The sequence below is a fragment of the Musa acuminata genome, chromosome BXJ1-5, assembly GCF_036884655.1.
Source record: "Musa acuminata AAA Group cultivar baxijiao chromosome BXJ1-5, Cavendish_Baxijiao_AAA, whole genome shotgun sequence".
NCBI lineage: Eukaryota > Viridiplantae > Streptophyta > Magnoliopsida > Zingiberales > Musaceae > Musa > Musa acuminata.
The window spans coordinates 20,745,589-20,769,810 of NC_088331.1; the positions used below are offsets into that span (position 1 = coordinate 20,745,589).

Sequence of the window (24,222 nt, forward strand, 5' to 3'; positions counted from 1 at the left end):
ATTTATTTTTTATTACATATACGATCGATTGAGTAGATTTAAAAAAAGAAAAAGTGGAATGAACAATTTTGGAGGAAATCCCACATTCTGTAGCCTTCCTTGCACAGAATTAATTTACATTTGCAAAAGTGACCTCTAATGTATAAGGCCTCGGAACATGTCCATCGAAGCCTTGATGGATCAGATCGATTCCAATCTTCCATGTTTGATGAAGGATCAAAATTCTGACTTCATTGATGGATAAAAATAATTATTAGTGAAAACAAGAAGAGTCGAGTTCAACGTGGGCTTGCCATAACAGAAATTGGAGTTCGGATCGGATTTGCACTGCGAAGTCCGCAGTTTGTCCTGATTCTGTCCAAACCCAAATCCGATTTGCCTCCTCGAAGCCAAGCCTCCGTAACAAATCAAATAATTCACCTTCCTTCACTATTTCGGCATACCTACCAACCAGCGACGTGATTTCCGACACGGTCCCAGCCAATCTACAGCGCATTGAGGTGACCGAGCGGGTACAAGAAAACGGTACAAGTAAGGAGGAATCGAGTTTGGTCAGCAATCTTTGACCACCGCCCACGTGTTACCAACCATTTACCATCTCCCTCGCCGTTCCTTGCCAAATATAACTCCAATTCTGGCGGTCGCCCACCCGTGCCTCCTCCAGCGGAAGCCCCACCATGAAGCCGGTGGACGGTGGTGCTCCCCACCGCCACCGCGACAGCCACAGCCATTCGACAACACCGGAGGACACGCCCTTCCACCTCCTGGAGATCACCATCATCTCCGCCCAGGAGCTCTACCCCGCCGTCCGGTGCTTGAAGACGTACGCGTCCGCGTGGGTGGACCCGGAGCACAAGCTGTACACCCGGGTGGACCGCGCCGGCCACGCAGACCCCACCTGGAACGACAAGCTCGTCTTCCGCGTCGACGACGCGTTCCTCCGCTCCGACATGGCCGCCGTCACCGTCCACCTCCACGCCACCCGCGGTCGCTTCAGCCCCCTCCCGGACCACCTCCTCGGCACCGTCCGCGTCGTCCTCAGCGCCCTCGGCCCTGCCGCTGGCCCCCGTCGCTGCGTCGCCCTCCAAGTGCGACGCCCGTCCTCCCTCCGCCCCCACGGCATCCTCAACCTCGGCGTCGCCATCCTCGACTCCTTTGCGAAGAACATGCCGCTGTATTACGACCTCAACTCCAAGTCGGCCTTCGCCTACAAGGATCTCATCGGTGCAAAACGGGGGAAATCCAACGGCCCGAGGTGGCCGTCCATTGACTGCGACGGTTGGCAGCCGGAGAGGAACGGGTCGGTGGAAATGGCGAGTGGCGTGGAAGAGCGGGAGAGGGAGGAGTTGAGGAGCAAGCTGGAGATGTGGAAAGCCGAGGTGACGCCGGACCATGAGGCGGACGACCGATCGAACTGCAGGGATAGCGATAAGAGGAGGAGGAGGAGGGGGAGCAGCGGGCGGCTGTCTTGCTTCTCCTACACCGGCGAAGTGATGGATTGATTAGTTTCCTTTCCGCTGGTTACCATTGTTACTTTTTGTTGGTTGAAATGAGCTTTCTAAGAATCTCTATGCTTCCAGCTGAGCTGAAGGGTCTGCAATGTAGCTATGACGATCATCAAAGAAGCTGAAACTATTATATTCAGAAATAATAATAATAATAATAATAATAATCAACGAAATGAAATGGTAAAAAGCATTTGCTGCCGTAACAAATAATGAATTTTTAGAGGCGCTCCCACAAGATAAAATAGAATTTTCTGTTAAGAAAAAAGAAGATAAGAGAACATTGTCACCTAATAATAGATTAAAATATTCTTCGATGCAACTTCAGAAAATGAAAATAGAAACACGAGTGTAGATAATCGTACAGTGCATATATAAGAGGTTTATCTTTATTCCACAACATTGAATAAATTGGAACACAAGTGTAGTCAATAATGTCAGGATAAACAAATTTAAACTAAACCAAGACTTGACTTTACTCGATCTAACAAAAATGTCAAGAAAAAGGAAAGATAAAAAATTTCATATTGACTCTCCTAATATGAGAGTGTGCTGAAAATGCATTATAGAAGTAATGTCCCAATCAAATTTAAGGAAAAGAAATTATAAATAACAAGTGATGAAGATGGTTTTGATCCTTTGACTTCCGAGTCTTAACAATGAAAAATATAAAATTTTAAATGGAATAATTCACAATTTATTTTTAAAATAAATAATTTATTAATATAATGTGAAAAACTTGGTGAAGTTGCAGACTTTTTTTGTTTTATTTTTCAAAAACAATATTCGATATTACAGCAAAGCTAACATCATGGTACCAAACTACTCCATGTTCCTTAGAGCACAAAAGGAAACACCTTTCGATGGATCAATCTTTTGTCCATAGCCATCTAGTTTTGAAGTTTTGGCGCATGTAACGTCTCCTTTTATAGACTAGAAAATTTAATGATCTTCAAAATGTTTCACAAAATTAAAAGTGGTTTTATTATAGTTCAAAACACACCGTAATGTTTGTTCTTTGTTATGTGAAATCCTAACTAGTAATTTAACATTAAATTCCACTAATAATTTTTATATATCTTCTCGAAAAGTATAGTAAGTATCACAATAAACTCATACGTCTCACATCCTCCACATCCAAATTGGTTAGTACATTATTACACAACGTGATAGATTCATATTCGAATCCACGATAAGCATTATACACATCATTTAATAAATAAAAATTTTATTCTAATTTTATAGAAAAAGCAATAAGCTCATTTCCCCAACAGCTTTTATCTAGGATTTAATTGCATCCACCAAAACATACCTCCCATGTTCGAATTCCTACATCTTTTATCTTGCATTAAAAGCACCATAACTATGCAATTTATATAATCTATATATGACTTTTTTAATATATTTTTTCAAAGAAAGGGAACTCTGATAATTCAAAAAGTGTTCAGACAAAGCATGAGGAGGTGAAGCACCTCTCAACAAAAACACAAAACAAAATGACATTTCTACTGATAGAGTGTAACACAATCTCCTAAAAGTCTTCACACTCACACCCTTGTCATAGTTTATAGCTTATAATATATAGTCTTGGAATACATGGATGAAGGATTAATCCTACTCCATTGAATACCATATATCTCCTTTGAGACAGGTCATAGACAGTAAATTGATAGCTCTAAGAATCAACCAGCTCTTTTAGTCAAATCCTGACCTTTGCAGATCCTAGAGCTCGGTTTAGAATACTTAAGAGATTAAATTTCATGTTCTTTTATGTTTAAAACAGAAGATCTCCAACTATTGATGGCCGGAGATCTAAACGTCGGTGACGTTGACATTAAAAACTCAACAACTATTCTATTGAGTTATGCAACTTTGAATTTTTTTTCATAATAAACATGCTAAAGATTTTTTGTTGATGACAATGATCTGATTGATTATACAATTAGAGATCTGTAGAAGAAAATTGACACATATTTTACTATAAATCAAAATTTTATAATTGATCAAGGCGTACGAAACAAAACAAATCGAACATACAGCAAAAAAAGATTAAGCATCAACTCGGCAAACCTCCAAACTCTTGTTTGCACGAAAGAATGAGTTTCACCCAATTAATTGGATTCTATTACAAATGCCAATTTTTTTTCAAGGAATTTACTTTGTTTTCTAAGGTGTAACCAAACAACTAGTTGGTCATTAGCCAATACAGAGCAAGTGTCTGGAAAAAAGATCATAAAAAAACATTAATAATTCAAAATTAAACCGAGAACGTTATGCCCTGGGATTTACCTCGCAAGTAATAAAAATTATAGAAATTATCTCAATAACTCAATGTGCAATTTAAATAAATAAACATAGAATTAACAAGTCAATAATTGAATTGATTGCCTGGAGGATACATAAAAGACCTAATTACAATACCCATGTTTCACATAAAAGACCTATTTACAGTCTCCTCTAAGTAATACTTTTTAAGGCTTCACTTCAAAAAAAATGAAGAGCAATGGTGAATTATATAAGCTTTGTAAAATCAGGAAAAGGAGACATGAATTCATTATATTAAATAACATAACTCATGATGCTCGCACGTGAACAGAAAACCTGAAACCAGTCTTAATTTTAATAGAGATCGAAGAATATGATTATGATTACTTCTTGATTAAAGATTCTGCCATCACTCTACTCTCGATCCCTTATCTACCACAAAGCAATGACAACATGTAGAACCATATATTCTATAATCCACCAAGAGGGTGACCAATTAGGCTTCCAAGCTGCAACACAAAATTAATGGAAGATTATTTCACTGGATTAATTATTATTTCAATGTTGAATTATTAAGATTGATATTCTACAAGTGCCAGGATCTTCAATTAAAATTAACACCTTCCATTTCTCATACAAATTTAAGAAAGAAATAAAATTTTCCACGATAGATTTGAAAGCAGGGATTGTTGCAAAACACAATTGTCATAACTGAACCAACAAAACGATCTGATCAAACACAGTTTCTCAAAATTAACATGAACATCCTATGAAACAAATAATAAAACAATTTAAATTAAAAATACATTTAAGTAACATAACGTTACAGAATCAAGTCATGGTCGAGTCATGCAGATTCACCAAAATCAAACCTGGTCGACCAGTTCATTCTTGTTTGGACACAATCAATCCATTCTGTGAATGACACCAATTAATAGTCTAATTCCTGAATTTTTCAATCCGACCACCATCTGATAACTATGACAAAACATTTCCTACCACACATATCTCTTTCTATAAACTACCACTTACGAGACAGTCTCACCAGCAAATGTGCTTCTACAAGACTGATACACTTGGCTCACAAGCAAAATAGGCAACATTGCAATAGTCTACGATATTCTCAAACTCACGTCCCAAAGTTGGCCCGAGCTATGATCCATTCTCAACTTAGTATAATGGCCTTGAAATGGCATCCAATACAGGTGCTTTGAGCACATATAGGGTGCCCACCTTACACGTGCTTCTAGGAATGAGCCAAACCTCTAAGATATACATGTTCTAGCATTGGTACTGCAGCCCCATCACCATTTTGATACTTCAGAACGGCATCATAAATTGGCATGTGGTGATGCCATCAAGCATCAAAAAGACATCCTCCCTTGTTGAGGAGGCTGCATGAACTTACAAGTTTGTATCTAATGGACCAAATCACTGCTGTCTGGCAACCATAACCAGAACAAAACAACATCACATACCAGAATGCCAGTCTTCCACTATACGTCCAAACAAACAGTCAGCTGCATTTGTGATTGATAGATTCCAAGTTGTCTCCCACAAACAGAGGCCACTTTGTGAATGCACTGACTTATGACAGAGAAGTCTTGTCAGATAATTAGAGGATCACAAGATAGAGTCATTGTCCAAAAAAAAATAAAAAAAAATAAAACTATAACTCTGAAAATTCTTTCACATTACTGAGAGCCCAATGTCTAAGTCCAAAATGATTATATAACCCAATGTTGTCAAAAATGTTAGACGTCAAAATGGTCCCAAAATACCCGAGATGCAAGGTGCTCATCCGAACGAAGCGAGACACTCCCGAATATTATAATTTAAAAATTATATATCATGATGAATAAAAATAAACTAAAACTAAAATAAATACTAACACCAACAAAAATAAATTATATATCATGATTCTAAAGTTGCAGCAACAATCCAAAACACTAAAAAGTAGCAACAATCTAATTACAAATACTAACAATTACAAAATTTACATGTTATATTAATAAAAATATTAACATAGGAGGAGGATGGCTACCGATGACTGAAAAGATGCTAGCAGTGACTGTTGGATAGGGGGAGCTGCAACAACAAGGGTGATTGTTGGATAGGGAGTGCTGCAACAGCAAGGGAAGAGGGAAGAGGGGAGCTGTGACAACAAGAGAAGAGGTGCAGCAACAAGGGAAGAGGGTTATGGTCCGAGGAAGGGGGTGAGCTGTAGCAACAGGAGAAGAGGGATCAGGGGGCAGGGGGTGGGGGGCGGGGTGGCAGGGGCCTCTAGTGAACAGGGGCAGAGGTATGAAAATGTATTAAAAAATTCATCAATAATGACTGAGGCAATTGTAAAGTCTAAGAAGAACATATAATCATAGTAAGCGATCATATAAAGGGCAAAAACATAGATTTAGAGAATCACTTTGAACTTAAATGTAGGTCTCATGGCCAGTCCCAAGAGCAAATGGCAGTGATGCTACTCCTTTAGGCAATGGAATATGAGACCACCTCAAAATGGAGGAACTCCTTGCAAAGGTTAACTTTTCAGGAAGAGCCATCAACATCCAAAGACTTTCCATGTGACATCTTCTTGAGCATTTACAAATATAATTAGTTTGCACCAAGAAAGTTAAGGGGATTTTCACCCAAAAGAGTCTGCTTCATCAACAAATATAAAAACAAACTACAAGATAGCAACCTGTAAATTATGCAGATGTCACCTTAAATAAAATTTAATACACATTAATTAAATACCATTCTCACTTTAAATAAAGTTTATATTTATGTCTCATGACCAGTCCCAAGAGGTAATGGCAGTGATGCTGCTCCTCTAGGCGATGGAATATGAGATCGCCTCAAAATGGAGGAACTCCCTACAAAGGTTAATTTATCAGGAAGAGCTATCAACATCCAAAGACTTTTTGTGTCGTTTACTTGAGAATCTATAAACATAATTGGTTTGCTCCAAGAAAATTTAGGAGATTTTCACCTAGAAAAATCTCCTCCGTCAACTAGTATGAAGACTAATTACAAATTATACAGATGTAATACACTATCGGTATCTTCCAACATATTAAAGCGATTCCAGAGGCTAGTTTAGAAACTTACTAGAGGATATCTAGTGAATTTACACAGACATAAGACACTTATTAACCACCATCTTCACATGGCCAGTCTCTAGGGTTAACGGGGTGATGGTCAGATATAAAGCAGAAAAATGGAATGCTAATGTATGTGGAATAGAAGAGCACCACTAGATGGAAGAAATACTTGCATAGATTTGTTCAGGAAAAGCCATCAACATTTTTATGACATTTACTTTGGAATTTTCAGCAGTATAACTGGTTTGCTCCAACCAGTACTATTTGCATAAAGAATAAGAAGTCATGCATTTGCTCCACAAGTACATGTGCATCACAAGAAGACACAACAGAATTTTTACCATAATGAAAATAGTACTAACTAGGGATTTAAATGTGTTTTCCTTACAGAGACATTCATGCAAAACTTGAGTTCCAAAAGGCTCCTTTGATGCTCGATTATAACCACCAAAGTCAGAAAGCTTAAAATCCAGAGAACCCCCTCAGGAGCACCAATATAAACAGAAAGAAAATAACAAATTTTTGGGACGTATTATATTAGCTACAGTAAAAGAAAAGTTAACGATATGCTGCATCAGGAATGATTTGCCAATGCCATATACGCCACCATAAAACTGAAATAAATTACAACAGATTGTGCATAAAAGGACAAAATCTATTACTGCATGATGGAAGCATAATGTGCTAAAAGTTACATCAAGATAAATATGCAAGTGACATGAAGTATAAACCATAAAGAATAATGAAACCTGTTGCTTGAATTGTGTGCGGAGGTATAAAAGCCAGAAAAATTTTAAAAATATAAGTGGATAAATCAATGATGATTATAAAGAAGTAAGGAATGAATCATAAATGAAGTTGATACCCTCGGAACCGCCGCTTCCACTGCCTCAGGGTGAGGGCAAGCATAGCCTTGTCCCTCAGGTCTGGCTAACCCTTCTTAACGGCGGCCATCACCATACCCCGACACAATAAGAGGAGAGACGTTCTGCCAGCTCTTGATCCCTTTCACAGAGAACCAGAAGACCCAGCGACATGCGGAAATTATTTCGCACGGAGCCTCTCCGTCTTGTGCATCATAATTACCAAATCGTATAAAAAATTAACGGAGTGGCAATAATCTTGCATCCCTAAACAACTGGAACCTCATGTGAACGATCCATTTACAAGAAAACCGTCTCTTTCTAGCACAAGATAAGCGACCATAATAGTCAGTGTATCAAGTGACAAAACTGATAGTGTATCAAGTGACAAAACTGATGAGGGATACCCTGGGGGACCCGACCGCGTTACGGTTGGTGACACGCGCCATCCCGCGGTAGCCAGGTCAACCGGAAGGACGCCCTCTGACAGGGGCAATAAAGGCGACATGACCTGATTAACATCAGCTACCCTGGATGACGCCTCGCGCCTCGATCGACTCGACAGCACTCGGTCAAACTGACCGGAACACCAACCGAGGCACATTAACATCCTGCTCGGGCTTGGCCCTACACGCCACGCCAACGCCGCTGCCAAACGTTACCAGAAGTACAACCCTGCTCCCTGCAAACGATCACACCGGATAGCGGTAATCCTTCACTATAAAACCCCTTGCCTGTCGAGGGAGGAGGGAGGACAAAAAAAAACTCCCGGCGACCATCTACTAACTTGATCGTCGGAGGGGTCGGGTCGAGCATCCCGACTCGACCTGTGAGTAGGTACGAAGACGAGGCGCCCTCGACTCGAGGCTCAAGCGAGGAGCCCCTTTCCCGGAGGAAACGGTGACCCATCGTTGCGACTGAACTCGAACCTAGCCGCGTTAGCCCCGAGGCCACGGTATAAAGTTGTTCGCAGCAACATTTTGGCGCTAGAAGGAGGGCATGTCGCTAGGACATCTTGCGGGAGTCCCCCCCGAGGGGGAACCACTAATCAATCACCCCTCTACCGGGCGCGGAGATCAGCCCCCTACCCACGGAGACAGAGAAATCCCGACGTCAACGCCAGATCGCTATTGGCGCCTGTTCAACGACCCAGGGTTGTCGCCCCCGGAACCCACCGCGGGCCCCCCGGCCGTGCCTCCCGAGGCATTTCTCGGCCTCACTAAGCAAGTGCAGGCAATGGCGGAGATGATGCAGACCTTTGTCCCACTTATTCCCCAAATCATGCGATTGACGGACGCTTTGACCGACTCGATGCAACAAAGGCCAAGCCCGGAATAAGCCGCGATAGGTGAAACTCGAGATGGAGCTACGGACCAAAGGGGTTCGCCCGCACACAACTCGCCCGCGCCCCTCCAAGCCGCACAACCCCGCTCTGAGCCTGACACCGTATCGTCTGACTCGGCGGACAGCTTTGTCAAAGTGCAACTCTCCCGAGTTAACCGCCGACTGGATGAGTTCCGACGCGAACTTCAGAAATCGCGGGTAGAATCAAGCGAGGGCGGCTCGAGCGGATCCCCCTTTATTCAGGAAATACAAGAAAAGCCCGTTCCCCTCAACGTTAGGGTGCCGGCTTTGGAAACATATGATGGCGGCTCCGACCCGACGGAGCATGTCGCCACGTTTAGGGCTTAGATGGCCCTTTATGGTACGTCCGATGCGTTGATGTGTCGTGCATTCCCGACCACCTTTAGGGGCCCAGCACGCACGTGGTTTAGCCGGCTGCGCCAATCCTCAATTTCATCCTTCGACTAGTTTGCTAGGGAGTTCGAGCAAAATTTCCTTGTCAGCACGCGACCTCGGCCCTCCATGGCCACCCTGCTTGCGCTATCATAGCACGAGGAGGAGACGCTCTCCCAGTTTGTAACACGCTTTGCCACGGAGATCCGTGGGTATCCAGACGCTCACCCTTCTTTGATCATGTAGACGTTCCTGACGGGGCTGAAGCCCTCAAGGTTCTTCTGGTCGCTAATTGAGAAGCCTCCGGCCACCATCTCCAAGATGCATCCGCCCCGCTCAATCAAGGAGATGCAGCGCCTTACCGGGAAGCTGGCGGCACTCAATAGATTCATATCAAGATCGGGCGACATATGTCTTCCCCTCTTCCGAGCCCTGCGACGAGCCGACAACTTCGCTTGGACCCCGGAGTGTGGAGAGGCTTTTGAAAACCTAAAGGCGTATCTTGCCCACTTGCCCCAACTCGCTTCCCCTGAGCCTGGAGAAACCCTCGGTCTTTACCAAGCGGCATCAACACGGGCAGTCAGCTCGGTACTGGTTCGAGAAACACCGTCGAAGCAGCAGCCTATTTACTATGTCAGCCATGTCCTCGCTAGAGTCGAGGTGCGGTACTCCCCAATCGAAAGGCTGACCCTGGCGTTGATAAAGACAGCACGAAAGTTGCGCCCGTACTTCCAGTCCCACACAATCAAAGTCGTCACCGACCAGCCACTGCAACAAATCCTGTCTAAATTCGACGTATCAGGCCGAATGTTACGGTGGTCGGTCGAGCTCGGCGAATTCAACATTCAATATTTTCCTAGGAGCGCCGTCAAAGCCTAGGTACTGGCCGACTTCATCTCCGAACTAACACCTGAGGATCGTGCAGATGAATGGAAAATACCAACCGCTCGTGGACCCTGCACGTGGACGGCTCGGCCATCACCGGGGCAGCCGGGATCGGACTCGTCCTCAAAAGTCCAACCGAAGAAACCTACGAGAGATCTATCCGGCTACGATTCTGAGCCACTAACAACGAAGCCGAGTACGAAGCGCTACTACACAGCCTATGCCTCGCCCTGGAGATGCAGGTGGACAACCTCGAGGTATTCAATGAATCCCAGCTAGCGACAGGACACGTAAACGGGAACTACAAGGCCCGAGACTCGACCATGGCATCATATCTGGTAGAAACGCAGCGGCTCGCCCGCCTCTTCAATCGGTTTTCGATCACTCAGATACCCCGGGTCCAGAACGCATCGGCCGATGCCTTGGCAAAAGCAGCTTTCGCCCGAGGTTTGGAAGAAACCCCCGCGGCCGAGCCCATAACGGCACCGACCATACCGTCTTACGGCGTCGTCGAAACTCAAACCTCGTCCGACTGGATGGAGGACATACTCCGCTTCAAGAAAGACGGAACGGAGCCCGACGACCTGACTGCCGCAAGGCGACTAAGGTGAACCTAGGCCATTGCATGGTTGGTGGAAAGCTATACCGCAGAGGTTTCTCTCAACCTCTCCTACGCTGCCTCGCACCGCTCGAAGCCAAAACCGTCCTCGCCGAACTCCATGAGGGAATTTGTGGGGAACATATCGGAGGACGAACCTTAGCCTTCAAGACTCTCCGACAAGGGTATTACTGGCCAACGATGCGCCGAGACGCCGCATCGTACGTACAACAATGCCAACAATGCCAAAGGCAAGCCCGGCTGCAACACCAACTAGCGGTCCCTCTCACCCCGATGGAAGCTGCTTGGCCCTTCGCCCAATGGGGACTCGACCTCCTTGGCCCCTTCCCTCCAGCTTCGGGGCAATGACATTTTCTCATAGTCGGGGTCGATTACTTCACGAGATGGGTTGAAACCGAACCCTTGGCCTCCATCACTGAGAAGCAAGTTCAAAGCTTTACTTGGAAGAACATCATCACTCGGTTCGGGATCCCAAGGGCCATTATCACCGACAATGGGGCTCAGTTCAACAACGCCAAATTCAAAGCCTACTACTGGTCGTATGGAATACAATTGAAGTTCAGCTCAATGGCACACCCCCAAACCAACGGACAAACCAAGGTAATGAATCGGGCAATTCTAGAGGGCCTCAGGAGAAGGATCATGGGCGCGCACGGAGCCTGGGTGGAAGAGCTACCGAGCGTTCTATGGGCAATGCGGACAACCCCAAAGACTGATTCGGGCGAATCCCCGTTCAGCCTTGCGTTCGGAACCGAAGTGGTCCTCCCGCCCGAAGTGGTGTTCCCGACCTTGCGTACCTTAGGTTACAAGCAAGTAGATTCTGAGGAGGGCCTGAGAGCGCACTTAGACCTCCTCGAGGAAAGGAGAGCCAGGGCCCACCTACGCGCCCTAGCGTACAAGAAGGCTGTGGTGCGAATGTACAACCGAAGGGTCCGCCCCCGTCCAATCAAGATCAAGGATCTCATCCTCCGAAAGGCAGAGGTAACCAACCCGACCCGAGCGGGAGGCAAGCTTGCGCCCAACTCGGAAGGCCCGTATAGAGTCTACGACATGGTCCGAGAAGGGACTTACCGACTCGAAACTATGGAGGGAAACCACCTGCCAAGGACCTAGAATGCGACAAATCTGAAGAAGTTCTACCCATAAAGAAAGTTGGACAAGGTATGTGTCACGGGAAGACGCGCACGACAATAGCCAAAATGAACCATCTCCAATATAAAAGAACTTTACATGCAATGATTGGGCGATACAAAGACCGAGAGCCAACCCGACCAAAAACAAGAAAGGTAAAATACAGGTCAACACGGGGGAGGGGTTTCAGGCCCATCATCGAAGGGAACGCTTGCCGGCATATCCACGGTCTCATCCGCAGGGTGGTCGGCGAAGGGATCCAGCTCTAGCTCCCATTCCAAATGATTCGACCGGGCGCGGGCATAGGCCACCCGATATCCGAACTCATACGTCGCCCGTCTCGACCTTACCAGGCCACGCTCGAACCCTGCAGATGCCTTGTACTCGGCAACCACCCTCTCTATCCGCTCGGGCAGCACCTGTTGCTCCTCCTTCAAGGCCTCCTCGGTAGCCCAAGCGGAAGACCGGGCATACTCAATGTCGTTTGAGAGCATCTGAAGTTCATCATCTAGCGTTCGGGCGCGAACCTAGCTTTTCTCCAACTCGGCCTTTAGGCGCTTCACCTCTTCGTTCAAAGCCGAGGCGCGCTGTTCGACCGCTGCTACGGCCTCCGGGCTGAACGACTTCCTCAGCTCTTGGTTCTCGAGGCAAAGTGCGGTGTAGGTGCCCGATTGTCGCTCGATCACCCACCCGGCGTCAAGGACTCGGTCGATCAATGCCATAGCGTAGTGTTGACCCTACACCAGGAACAATATCAAGACCCACATAAGATAGCGGGCAGATAAAGGGAGGAATGCCACTACTCACCCAGACCAATGATTTGATCGCCCGATCTGCCAGCACCTCCGAGGTGGAACCGTAAAGTTCCTTAGCCAATGCTGGGTGCAGCGCCCCCCGGATAAACTCCTGGGCCGTCAACCCATCGGCCCAGACGCGGTTGTCTGCTTTGAGGTCGGGCCACCGAGGGGCATAGGGGGCTCCCGCTGTGCCAGCAGGAAGGTTGGTCATGCTCAAGGCCTGGTACCCCTCGCCCTCCAGCCGACTAACGCGGCACAAGTCCCGCATCGACTTCGGGCGCGCCGATGCCCTCTAGGCGGGGTCACCACCAGATAGGTCAATCACCTCCTTGCCTTTGACGCTCCCCGAGCCCTCACCCGGTGGAATAGCTCCCGTCAGTCCCGTGGAGTCACGTTTGCGAGCGACCGACCTCGCAGACACCTTCCTAACCGCAGTCTTCAGTTTCTTAGCAGGCCAACTCGTGTTCGGAGAACCCGGCGCACCCTCAGACGCGCCCCTTTTCGGGACATCTCCGGAGCCGTTGCCACCCCGAGATGGGGCCGCAGTAGGTCTGGTGTGAGGCGCTTTCTTCATAGACTGAAAGTTCACCATCTCTGCAAAAGGAAACCCAATCAGTCAGATAGCTCGGGACAAAAAACAATGTATGGCATGAAGACAACCATAACCCCAGCAACTGGGCTCAACCCCGCATCGGCCAGCCACTCCTCGGTCATCTCTCCGATCGCCTGAGAAGAAGACAGAATGCTCCTCAGACGATTCACATCCGCTGACTCTTTGCCTAAAGCAGTGGGAGGACATTGTCGACAGTACGGGAAGTCCATCCAGTGCTGAAGCCCCACCCCCGACTACAACTGACAAAGAAGAAGCGGCTCTTCCAACCTTTGTTGTTGGAAGGGGCGCCGCTGATCTTGAACCCACTACGGGCAGGCAAGTAATAACCGCCTTGACCTCTACACAATCGAAAGCAAGCCAGAAATAGAGCCTTGGACGGTTCTATCCCGGCCGCACGACACTCCCCGAGGAAGATGACCAAATAGCGCCAGGAGTTTGGCGCCATCTGAGACGACGATATGCCCCACTTATAGAGGTAGTAGGGAAGAGGCTGAGTTGAGGGATATAACAAACGAGGGGCAGCAGTGGCTAGACGAAGTGACGACGACCAAACAAAGATAAGGAAAACCCTTCTGGGGGAAGCTTATATAGAATAAGTCGAAGGCAACGATCGAGCTTCCCGAGGAAAGAAAAGTGAATCGCGGCCCTCGAAACCATAAGGACTCCTCAGGGCCCCCAGATTCGCTGATCTCGGAGATCCCACCCAGAAGCGCCCCATCCCCAAGACCGGCGCCGCCCCGCTCAGAGCGCCACGTGGCACGCAGCCCCAACGTGATGCAACTCCTCGCTCACCTAGACCATAAGCCCGAGTCGCTCCAGTTTGATCTCCGACTTGCGACTCGCCGGCTCGACTCATAGCCCGAGTCGCTCCAATTCAATCTCCGACTTGTTCATAGCCCGAGTCGCTCCAGTTCAATCTCCGACTTGCGACTCGCCGGCTCGACTCATAGCCCGAGTCACTCCAGTTCGATCTCCGACTTGCAACTCGCCGTCTCGGCTCATAGCCCGAGTCGCTCCAGTTCGATCTCCGACTTGCTACTCGCCGGCTCTACTCATAGCCCGAGTCGCTCCAGTTCGATCTCCGACTTGCGACTCGCCGGCTCGACTTATAGCCCGAGTCGCTCTAGTTCGATCTCCGACTTGCGACTCGCCGGCTCGACTCATAGCCCGAGTCGCTCCAGTTCGATCTCTGACTTGCGACTCGCCGGCTCGTCTCATAGCCCGAGTCGCTCCAGTTCGATCTCCGACTTGCGACTTGCCGGTGTTGAATCTCAGATTTTGATGATGAAGTCAATTGTCATTTGTTATCTAATCTATATGTTGAGATAAGTGTGCAGGATTAACTACGATGAAAGTGAGACATGCAGCAGGAGTTGCGCCGGAGTCAAGACAATGATCACGTTGGGAGTTTGAGAGTTCGACGGAAGTTCGGACAGTCATCGGAAGTTCTACGAGAACAAATCCGAGAAGTCCATAAGCTTGCCAAAGAAGCTCGTCGGTGTTAGGATCGAGAGCACTAAGAGGGGGGGAGGGGGGGTGAATTAGTGCAGCGGAAAACTTTCTGCGATTAAAATCGAAAGCTGCGTTCGAGCGATAAAAATAATTTCTGTATGAAAGTTGATACTAATCAAGGTTAAAGTCAAACTAAGCAGGCAGTTTGCAGCTATGATGAAAACCAGAATATCGGTGCAAACTGAAATCCGACGTTCGTACGAAGAAATTGATTTACGTCTAAATGCTGATTCGTAAATCACTTGATTAGATAAGACGCGGTTTAAGCAGGAGTATAAAGGCAGTGTGCAGTATTGGTAAAGCTCAAAACGTAAATGCAATCTGCAATATGATGATCATACGAAAAAGCAGATTTACGTCTAAACGCAGATTTACGTCAAAACGCAGATTTACGTCTAAACGCAGATTTACATCTAAACGTTGAAACTTATTCGTAAAATCGCAGAGGGCAGTAGCTATTGAGAAGTTTGCAGTGAAGGTAAAATGCTCAAAGGAAATGCAAACCGAGATTTAGAGTGGTTCGGTCAATCTTGACCTACTCCACTTTTGGCTTCCTCCACTGATGAGGTCACCGACGTCAACTAGAGGCCTTCCTTCAATAGGCGAAGGCCAACCACCTTCTTACAGATTCACTCCTTTTGACGGGCTTAGGAGACAACCCTTACAGAAGTTTTCTCTCCTCTCTTTACAACTCAAACTTTGAAAACAGAAAGAGGAGAACTAGCAGTTTTGAGCTCTAAGAACCACAGAAAGACAGCAAGATTTCGAGTGTGTGTTCTGTGCTTTCAGTGCTGAATGGGTGGGGTATTTATAGGCCCCAACCCAGTTCAAATTTGGAGCTCAAATCTGTCAATTCCCGGAATTCCGGGATCAGGCGGTTGCACCTCCTGACTGGGGCGGTTGCACCGCCTGGTAGAGCTCGAAGACTGAGCCTCTGGGCGGTGCCACCTCTGTCAGGGGCGGTTGCACCTCTCTGCCAGAGCTCGAAGACCGAGCTCAGGCGGTTGCACCTCTTGGCAGAGCTCGAAACTTGAGCTTTGGCGGTGCTACCTCTTGACAGAAGAGGTTGCACCGCCCAGTCTCGCTCGGAGACTGAGCCCGGGGCGGTGCCACCTCTTGGCTGGGGCGGTTGCACCGCCCAGTCTCGCTGGGAGACATAGCCTGGGCGGTGCTACCTCCGGGCTTGGGCGGTTGCACCTCCCATAGCAATCAGGGTCCGAATGGGTTAATCCATTCGGCCCAATTTGATTCTTTCAGGGGCCCAATTGCCCCAAGATTAAGCTAATGGGATCACCTCCCATTTCTAACTTAATCAATGTGCTAACTACGATTATTTCCTAATGTTGAATCTCGTATTTTGATGATGAAACTACTTGATATATGTTTATGATTTAATCTGCGTTTTGAGTGACGCAGGATGCTTCGATCAGGATGAGACAATTAAAGCAGGAAAATCATATTGTGCCGAAGGAACATGTCAGAAGATTGGACGTCGGGCCAGTGGATCGGTCGACGTATCGACAGAAGGCTTCGGGCCGTGGACTCGGGCATCGGGCCAAGAAGAGCGGGTATTGTGCCAAGGATATCGGAGTTGCGGAGTCAACTGGCCGATTGGGCAATAGGCTGCACGAGAGGACGATGCGCCGAAGAATCGGACGAAGCGTCGAGGGACCAATGACATGTCGGACAACTTGGTTAATTGCTTAGGATTAATTGTCTCGATTGAAGTTTTGTTTTAATTGTGCAGGATTAACTATGATAACGATGAAGACATAAAGCGAAACAAAGTGTCGGAGTCAAGCGCGAAGGATTTGTTGCGAGTTCGAGAGTTCGACGGAAGTCCGAAGATTCGTTGGGAGTTCGCGGAGCTCGCCGAGAAAGATCGGAGCTTGCCGAAGAAGCTCGTTGGAACTCGCTAAGAACAAATCGTGAAGTCTAGGAGCTTGCCGGGAGTCCGCAGAATGGTTTCCGAGAGTTCATCGGAAGACCGCCGGAAGTTTGCCGGAAGCTCGCTAGAAGAAGTCTTGACTTGCGGACTTTGTAATAGCTTAGAAAATGTCTTTAAATTCATAGTTAGCACGTTAATTAGGGTTAGGATTAGGTGTTAATCCTATAACCCAAGTAGGGGCCAATTAGGCCCAAGTTCGGACTGGTTTGGACCAAGTTTGGAGCCAAACCAAGTGAGCTGGAATAGTGAAGAGGTGCCACCGCCAGGGTTGGAGGTAGCACCGCCCAGGCTATGTCTTCCTGCGAGGTTGGGAGGTGCAACCGCCCCAGCCAGGAGGTGCAACCGCCAGGGCTGTGAGGTTGGGCGGTGCAACCGCCCCAGCCAGGAGGTGCAACCGCCAGGGGTGCGAGGCTGGGAGGTGCAACCGCCCCAGCCAAGAGGTAGCACCGCCAGAGCTCAAGTTTCGAGCTCTGCCAGGCGATGCAACCACCGAGCTCAGTCTTCGAGCTCTGGCAGAGAGGTGCATCAGCCTGAGCTCAGTCTCGAGCTCTGCCAGGTGATGCAACCACCAAGCTCAGTCTTCGAGCTCTGGCAGAGAGGTGCATCAGCCTGAGCTCAGTTTCGAGCTCTGCCAGGTGATGCAACCACCGAGCTCAGATTTCGAGCTCTGCCAGGTGATGCATCCACCGAGCTCAGTCTTCGAGCTCTGCCAGGTGATGCAACCATCGAGCTCAGTCTTCGAGCTCTGGCAGAGAGGAGCAATCGCCTGAGCTCAGTCTTCGAGCTCTGCCAGGCGGTGCCACCTCTCCAGTCAAGAGGTGCAACCGCCTGATCCCAGAATTCTGGGATTTGATCGATTTGATCGTTTTGAGCTCGAATTTTGAATTTGGTTGGGGCCTATAAATACCCCACCCATTCAGCACTGAAAAGATACAGACCTACACCGAAATCTTGATCTTTTCTGTGATTCTAAGAAGCTCAAAAGTGTTGTAAAGCCTTTAAGTCTCCTCCTTCTGTTCTTCAAGTTTTCAATTGTAAAGTGAGGAGAGAAAGGTCTGTAAAGGTTGTCTCCTGAGCCTGTCAAAAGGAGAGAAACTGTAAAAGGGCAGTTAGCCTTCGCCCATTGAAGGAAGGCACCTAGTTGACGTCGGCAACCTCGTCGGTGGAGGGAGCCAAAAGTGGAGTAGGTCAAGGCTGACCGAACCACTCTAAATCTCTGGTTTGCGTTTATTTTCGAGCACTTTATCATTACTGCAAACCTCCTCCATTGCTACTGCTCTCTGCGCTTTCACGAACAAGTTCTAATTGCTGTTCTTCCGAATCTGCATTCAGACGTAAATCGGCTTTCCTCGCTCAATCATCAGATTTCAGTTCACGTTTACGTCTTGATTTCAACTGCATACTGCCTTCTGCGAGTATACAAACAAGTTTCAAAGTTTAGACGTAAATCTGCGTTTAGACGTAAAACTGCGTTTAGACGTAAATCTGCGTTTAGACGTAAATCTGCGTTTAGACGTAAATCTGCGTTTAGACGTAAATCTGAGTTTAGACGTAAATCTGCGTTTAGACGTAAATCTACGTTTAGACGTAAATCTGCGTTTAGACGTAAAACTATGTTTAGACGTAAATCTGAGTTTAGACGTAAACTGCGCTTAGACGCAAAACTGCGCTTAGACGCAATCTGCGCTTAGACGCAAACTGCACTTAGATACAAACTGAGAATTTGCTTTTGCATCATAATAGTTTTTGAACGAACGCAGCTTTTGGTTTTTAATCGCTGTAAGATTTCCGCTGCACTAATTCACCCCCCCCCCTCTTAGTGCTCTCGATCCTAACAATTGGTATCAGAGCGGGGTTTTTCTCATTTCGGATTTACACCCGAGAGAAATGACTTTTCAAGAGGGCTGTTCGGTCTTTCGTCCATCGTTCTTTAACGGATTGGACTACACTTATTGGAAAACTCGAATGAGAGTTTTCTTAATTTCTCTAAATCTGGATTTATGGAATATCATTGAAAACGGTTTTCAACTTCCCTCCAAACCGATGAACGAATGGTCGGTTTTGGAGAAGAAGAATTTTTCTTTAAACGCAAAGGCTATGAATGCCTTATTTTGCGCATTGGACAAAAATGAGTTCAATCGGATTTCTACGTGTGAAACGACTTTCGATATTTGGCGCACTCTTGAAATCACGCACGAGGGAACTAGTAGAGTCAAAGACTCGAAAGTTAATATTCTACTGCTTGATTTCGAGCTTTTTCATATGAAACCAAGCGAAACCGTTGTTGACATGTACACCCGTTTTACGGATGTCGTCAATGGTTTAAAATCACTTGGTAAAAGCTTTTTGGATTTTGAACTCGTTAACAAAGTTTTGCGCTCACTTTCTAAAACTTGGGATTCAAAAGTAACTGCTATTCAAGAATCGAAAAACTTGAACCATTTTCCACTTGAAGAACTAATTGGTTCATTGATCACATATGAAATGACGTGCAATGCACGTGAAGAACTTGAGAACCACCTTCCAAAGAACAGGAAGGATTTGGAACTCTGGACAAATGAATGCCACTTGAGCGATGACTCAAGTGATGAGGACAATGATGAACAAACCAACCTTCCAAAGAACAGGAAGGATTTGGGACATAGAACATTTGAAGACCACTCGAGCATAAGCTCAAGTGATGGTGAACTTAAAATGAAACGAAAATTAAAAAGCAAAAAGAATGGAACTACTTGCTTTAAACGCAAGAAGAAGAACAAAAATTGGGATGAATCGAGCTCCTCCGAAGAAGAGAAAGTCAACAAAAGCAAGGCGGCAAACTACGCCTTAACAGCCTACAATGATGAGGTAATCGAAATCCCCCTAATTTACTTCGAAATTACATGATGCTTTTCATGATGCACTTTTCTTTTTCTTTAAATTTTCTTGAAAATTATATTTTTAATAATTTAACAATGAAAATGCAAAAATATGATCATGCTTGTAATCTTGAAAATGATAATGAAAATTGCATGTCTTATGTTAATGCAAGATAGAAATCTAATGATTTTACACCTAGTGAGATTAATCTTATGTGCTTGAGAAGCAAGAATGTATATTTTGATGATTTTCATATTGCTTTTCAATGACGATACATGGCTTTTGTCTGGAAGGCTTGATATTTTTCATTGTCTTTGTTTATTAAATATAATGTATGGTTTTGACATAAAAATAAAGATTTGAGCATGCTATTATAAAGTCAATCATAAATTAAAACTAAAGAAGTTTTAGGCATTTATAAGAATCATTCAAAATTATGTTCAATGAAACCTTGCTTAATGTTGCAATGAAAATATTAAAGTTATACTTGATGATTTCAGATCTGACAAATGCTACACTTTAAATATGAATCATTCTTCAATCAGATTAAATGCTTCAATCATTTTCTATCTCTAAGAGTTTTCGATTTTGGTGAAATACAAGTGATAAATTCATTTATGATATCTTGTAAATCACTTGAATTATGAATGAGTTTTTCTTTTTTATGATGTGTTAAAAGAATCACTTAAAAAGAAAATGTTTTTCCCATTTTATCGAGATTAATGATTTCATGATATTATGTGAATCTCGAAACTGATTTTGATGAAATAGTAATAACGTTATTCATGTTATGAATCTTAAAAATGATAATATGCTTCATGTGATAATATGAATACATGAAACACTTATGATTTTCTGTGTATTCATAAAATATTTATCTCATCATCCAATAACTCTTCTTGATATTCCTTATGAGATGAAATGAAATAATGCATGAAATACAAATGAGGAGTTAATAATCATGCATAATAGGATGTAATGAATTCTAGATACCATCGTTTGAATATCTATGATCATGCTGCCAAAATGATATATCACGAATGCTTGAATATCATGTTTGATATGCTCATGATGATGATTGATTTTTCGGTATCATGCATAAATTTTTTGAAATGTAATGTTAATGAATCTGTGCATTGAAACTATAATGATGCACAAATAAAAATGATTACTTACCTTTGTCATGATTTAGAAATTGATGTAAAGGGTTTTTCCCTTGTTGACAATGACAAAGGGGGAGATAGCTAGCTTGTACAAGTCAAGAAGATGAAAAAACTTGATTGCTAGCTTGCCTATCTCAAGAGGCAAAAATGCTAACTTGCACATCTAGCAAAACTTGACAAATTTGCATATATCAAGAAGCAAGAGTTGCTTTCTTGAACATCTCAAATTTGCTAGCTTGCATGATATAGAACTTGCTATCTTGAACATTACCAAAAGTGCTATCTTATATGTTATAAAACTTGAATATCTAAAACTTGATAGCATGAATGTTCTAAGCATTATATAACACTTGCTAAATCTTCTAGCTCCAAGATTGCATGATGATAAAACTTGATATTATGATTTTCATGCAATGAGTTGAACCAATATCACACACACTTGATTGTAGTACTTCTCCTTTTTGTTGATGACAAAGGGGGAGAAGTATGTTGATGACATGACATGTGATGCATAAGTTTATGCATAAGTTCATGTTGACGTATTGCAAGTATTCATGATGAATATTGCAATGTCTTGAATTCAGTTTGAATTCAAGGTTCTATCAATATGGCATATTGATAGGGGGAGTTTGTTTAAACTCCGGGAGTTAAGTTTAACTCCGTCATCAAGTGGTTGTCATCATCAAAAAGGGGGAGATTGTTGAATCTCGTATTTTGATGATGAAACTACTTGATATATGTTTATGATTTAATCTGCGTTTTGAGTGACGCAGGATGCTTCGATCAGGATGAGACAATTAAAGCAGGAAAATCATATTGTGCCGAAGGAACATGTCAGAAGATTGGACGTCGGGCCAGTGGATCGGTCGACGTATCGACAGAAGGCTTCGGGCCGTGGACTCGGGCATCGGGCCAAGAAGAGCGGGTATTGTGCCAAGGATATTGGAGTTGCGGAGTCAACTGGCCGATTGGGCAATAGGCTGCACGAGAGGACGATGCGCCGAAGAATCGGACGAAGCGTCGAGGGACCAATGACATGTCGGACAACTTGGTTAATTGCTTAGGATTAATTGTCTCGATTGAAGTTTTGTTTTAATTGTGCAGGATTAACTATGATAACGATGAAGACATAAAGCGAAACAAAGTGTCGGAGTCAAGCGCGAAGGATTTGTTGCGAGTTCGAGAGTTCGACGGAAGTCCGAAGATTCGTTGGGAGTTCGCGGAGCTCGCCGAGAAAGATCGGAGCTTGCCGAAGAAGCTCGTTGGAACTCGCTAAGAACAAATCGTGAAGTCTAGGAGCTTGCCGGGAGTCCGCAGAATGGTTTCCGAGAGTTCATCGGAAGACCGTCGGAAGTTTGCCGGAAGCTCGCTAGAAGAAGTCTTGACTTGCGGACTTTGTAATAGCTTAGAAAATGTCTTTAAATTCATAGTTAGCACGTTAATTAGGGTTAGGATTAGGTGTTAATCCTATAACCCAAGTAGGGGCCAATTAGGCCCAAGTTCGGACTGGTTTGGACCAAGTTTGGAGCCAAACCAAGTGAGCTGGAATAGTGAAGAGGTGCCACCGCCAGGGTTGGAGGTAGCACCGCCCAGGCTATGTCTTCCTGCGAGGTTGGGAGGTGCAACCGCCCCAGCCAAGAGGTGCAACCGCCAGGGCTGTGAGGTTGGGCGGTGCAACCGCCCCAGCCAGGAGGTGCAACCGCCAGGGGTGCGAGGCTGGGAGGTGCAACCGCCCCAGCCAAGAGGTAGCACCGCCAGAGCTCAAGTTTTGAGCTCTGCCAGGCGATGCAACCACCGAGCTCAGTCTTCGAGCTCTGGCAGAGAGGTGCATCAGCCTGAGCTCAGTCTCGAGCTCTGCCAGGTGATGCAACCACCAAGCTCAGTCTTCGAGCTCTGGCAGAGAGGTGCATCAGCCTGAGCTCAGTTTCAAGCTCTGCCAGGTGATGCAACCACCGAGCTCAGATTTCGAGCTCTGCCAGGTGATGCATCCACCGAGCTCAGTCTTCGAGCTCTGCCAGGTGATGCAACCATCGAGCTCAGTCTTCGAGCTCTGGCAGAGAGGAGCAATCGCCTGAGCTCAGTCTTCGAGCTCTGCCAGGCGGTGCCACCTCTCTAGTCAAGAGGTGCAACCGCCTGATCCTAGAATTCTGGGATTTGATCGATTTGATCATTTTGAGCTCGAATTTTGAATTGGGTTGGGGCCTATAAATACCCCACCCATTCAGCACTGAAAAGATACAGACCTACACCGAAATCTTGATCTTTTCTGTGATTCTAAGAAGCTCAAAAGTGTTGTAAAGCCTTTAAGTCTCCTCCTTCTGTTCTTCAAGTTTTCAATTGTAAAGTGAGGAGAGAAAGGTCTGTAAAGGTTGTCTCCTGAGCCTGTCAAAAGGAGAGAAACTGTAAAAGGGCAGTTAGCCTTCGCCCATTGAAGGAAGGCACCTAGTTGACGTCGGCAACCTCGTCGGTGGAGGGAGCCAAAAGTGGAGTAGGTCAAGGCTGACCGAACCACTCTAAATCTCTAGTTTGCGTTTATTTTCGAGCACTTTATCATTACTGCAAACCTCCTCCATTGCTACTGCTCTCTGCGCTTTCACGAACAAGTTCTAATTGCTGTTCTTCCGAATATGCATTCAGACGTAAATCGGCTTTCCTCGCTCAATCATCAGATTTCAGTTCACGTTTACGTCTTGATTTCAACTGCATACTGCCTTCTGCGAGTATACAAACAAGTTTCAAAGTTTAGACCTAAATCTGCGTTTAGACGTAAAACTGCGTTTAGACGTAAATCTGCGTTTAGACGTAAATCTGCGTTTAGACGTAAATCTGCGTTTAGACGTAAATCTGCGTTTAGACGTAAATCTGAGTTTAGACGTAAATCTGCGTTTAGACGTAAATCTGCGTTTAGACGTAAATCTGCGTTTAGACGTAAAACTGCGTTTAGACGTAAATCTGAGTTTAGACGTAAACTGCGCTTAGACGCAAAACTGCGCTTAGACGCAAACTGCAGTTAGATACAAACTGAGAATTTGCTTTTGCATCATAATAGTTTTTGAACGAACGCAGCTTTTGGTTTTTAATCGCTGTAAGATTTCCGCTGCACTAATTCACCCCCCCCCTCTTAGTGCTCTCGATCCTAACACCTAAGACATATTCTGCAGCTTGCTCCGGTGCGTCAATCGCTTCTTCCGGCGAGTTTCCGGCGAACTTCCGTCGATCATCCG

At 45.4% G+C, this 24,222-nt stretch overlaps 2 protein-coding genes across 2 annotated transcripts; both read left to right on the top strand.

Moving 5' to 3' along the window:
• The first annotated feature begins 677 nt into the window (after nucleotides 1–677).
• On the top strand, nucleotides 678–1,502 carry LOC135673916 (uncharacterized). The gene has a single exon (XM_065183316.1). It carries the CDS (start codon nucleotides 678–680, stop codon nucleotides 1,500–1,502), a length of 825 nt encoding a protein of 274 aa, XP_065039388.1.
• A 10,076-nt stretch (nucleotides 1,503–11,578) lies between these two features.
• LOC135673917 (uncharacterized) lies at nucleotides 11,579–12,088 on the top strand. Its single transcript, XM_065183317.1, has one exon. It carries the CDS (start codon nucleotides 11,579–11,581, stop codon nucleotides 12,086–12,088), a length of 510 nt encoding a protein of 169 aa, XP_065039389.1.
• The last annotated feature ends 12,134 nt before the right edge of the window (nucleotides 12,089–24,222 follow it).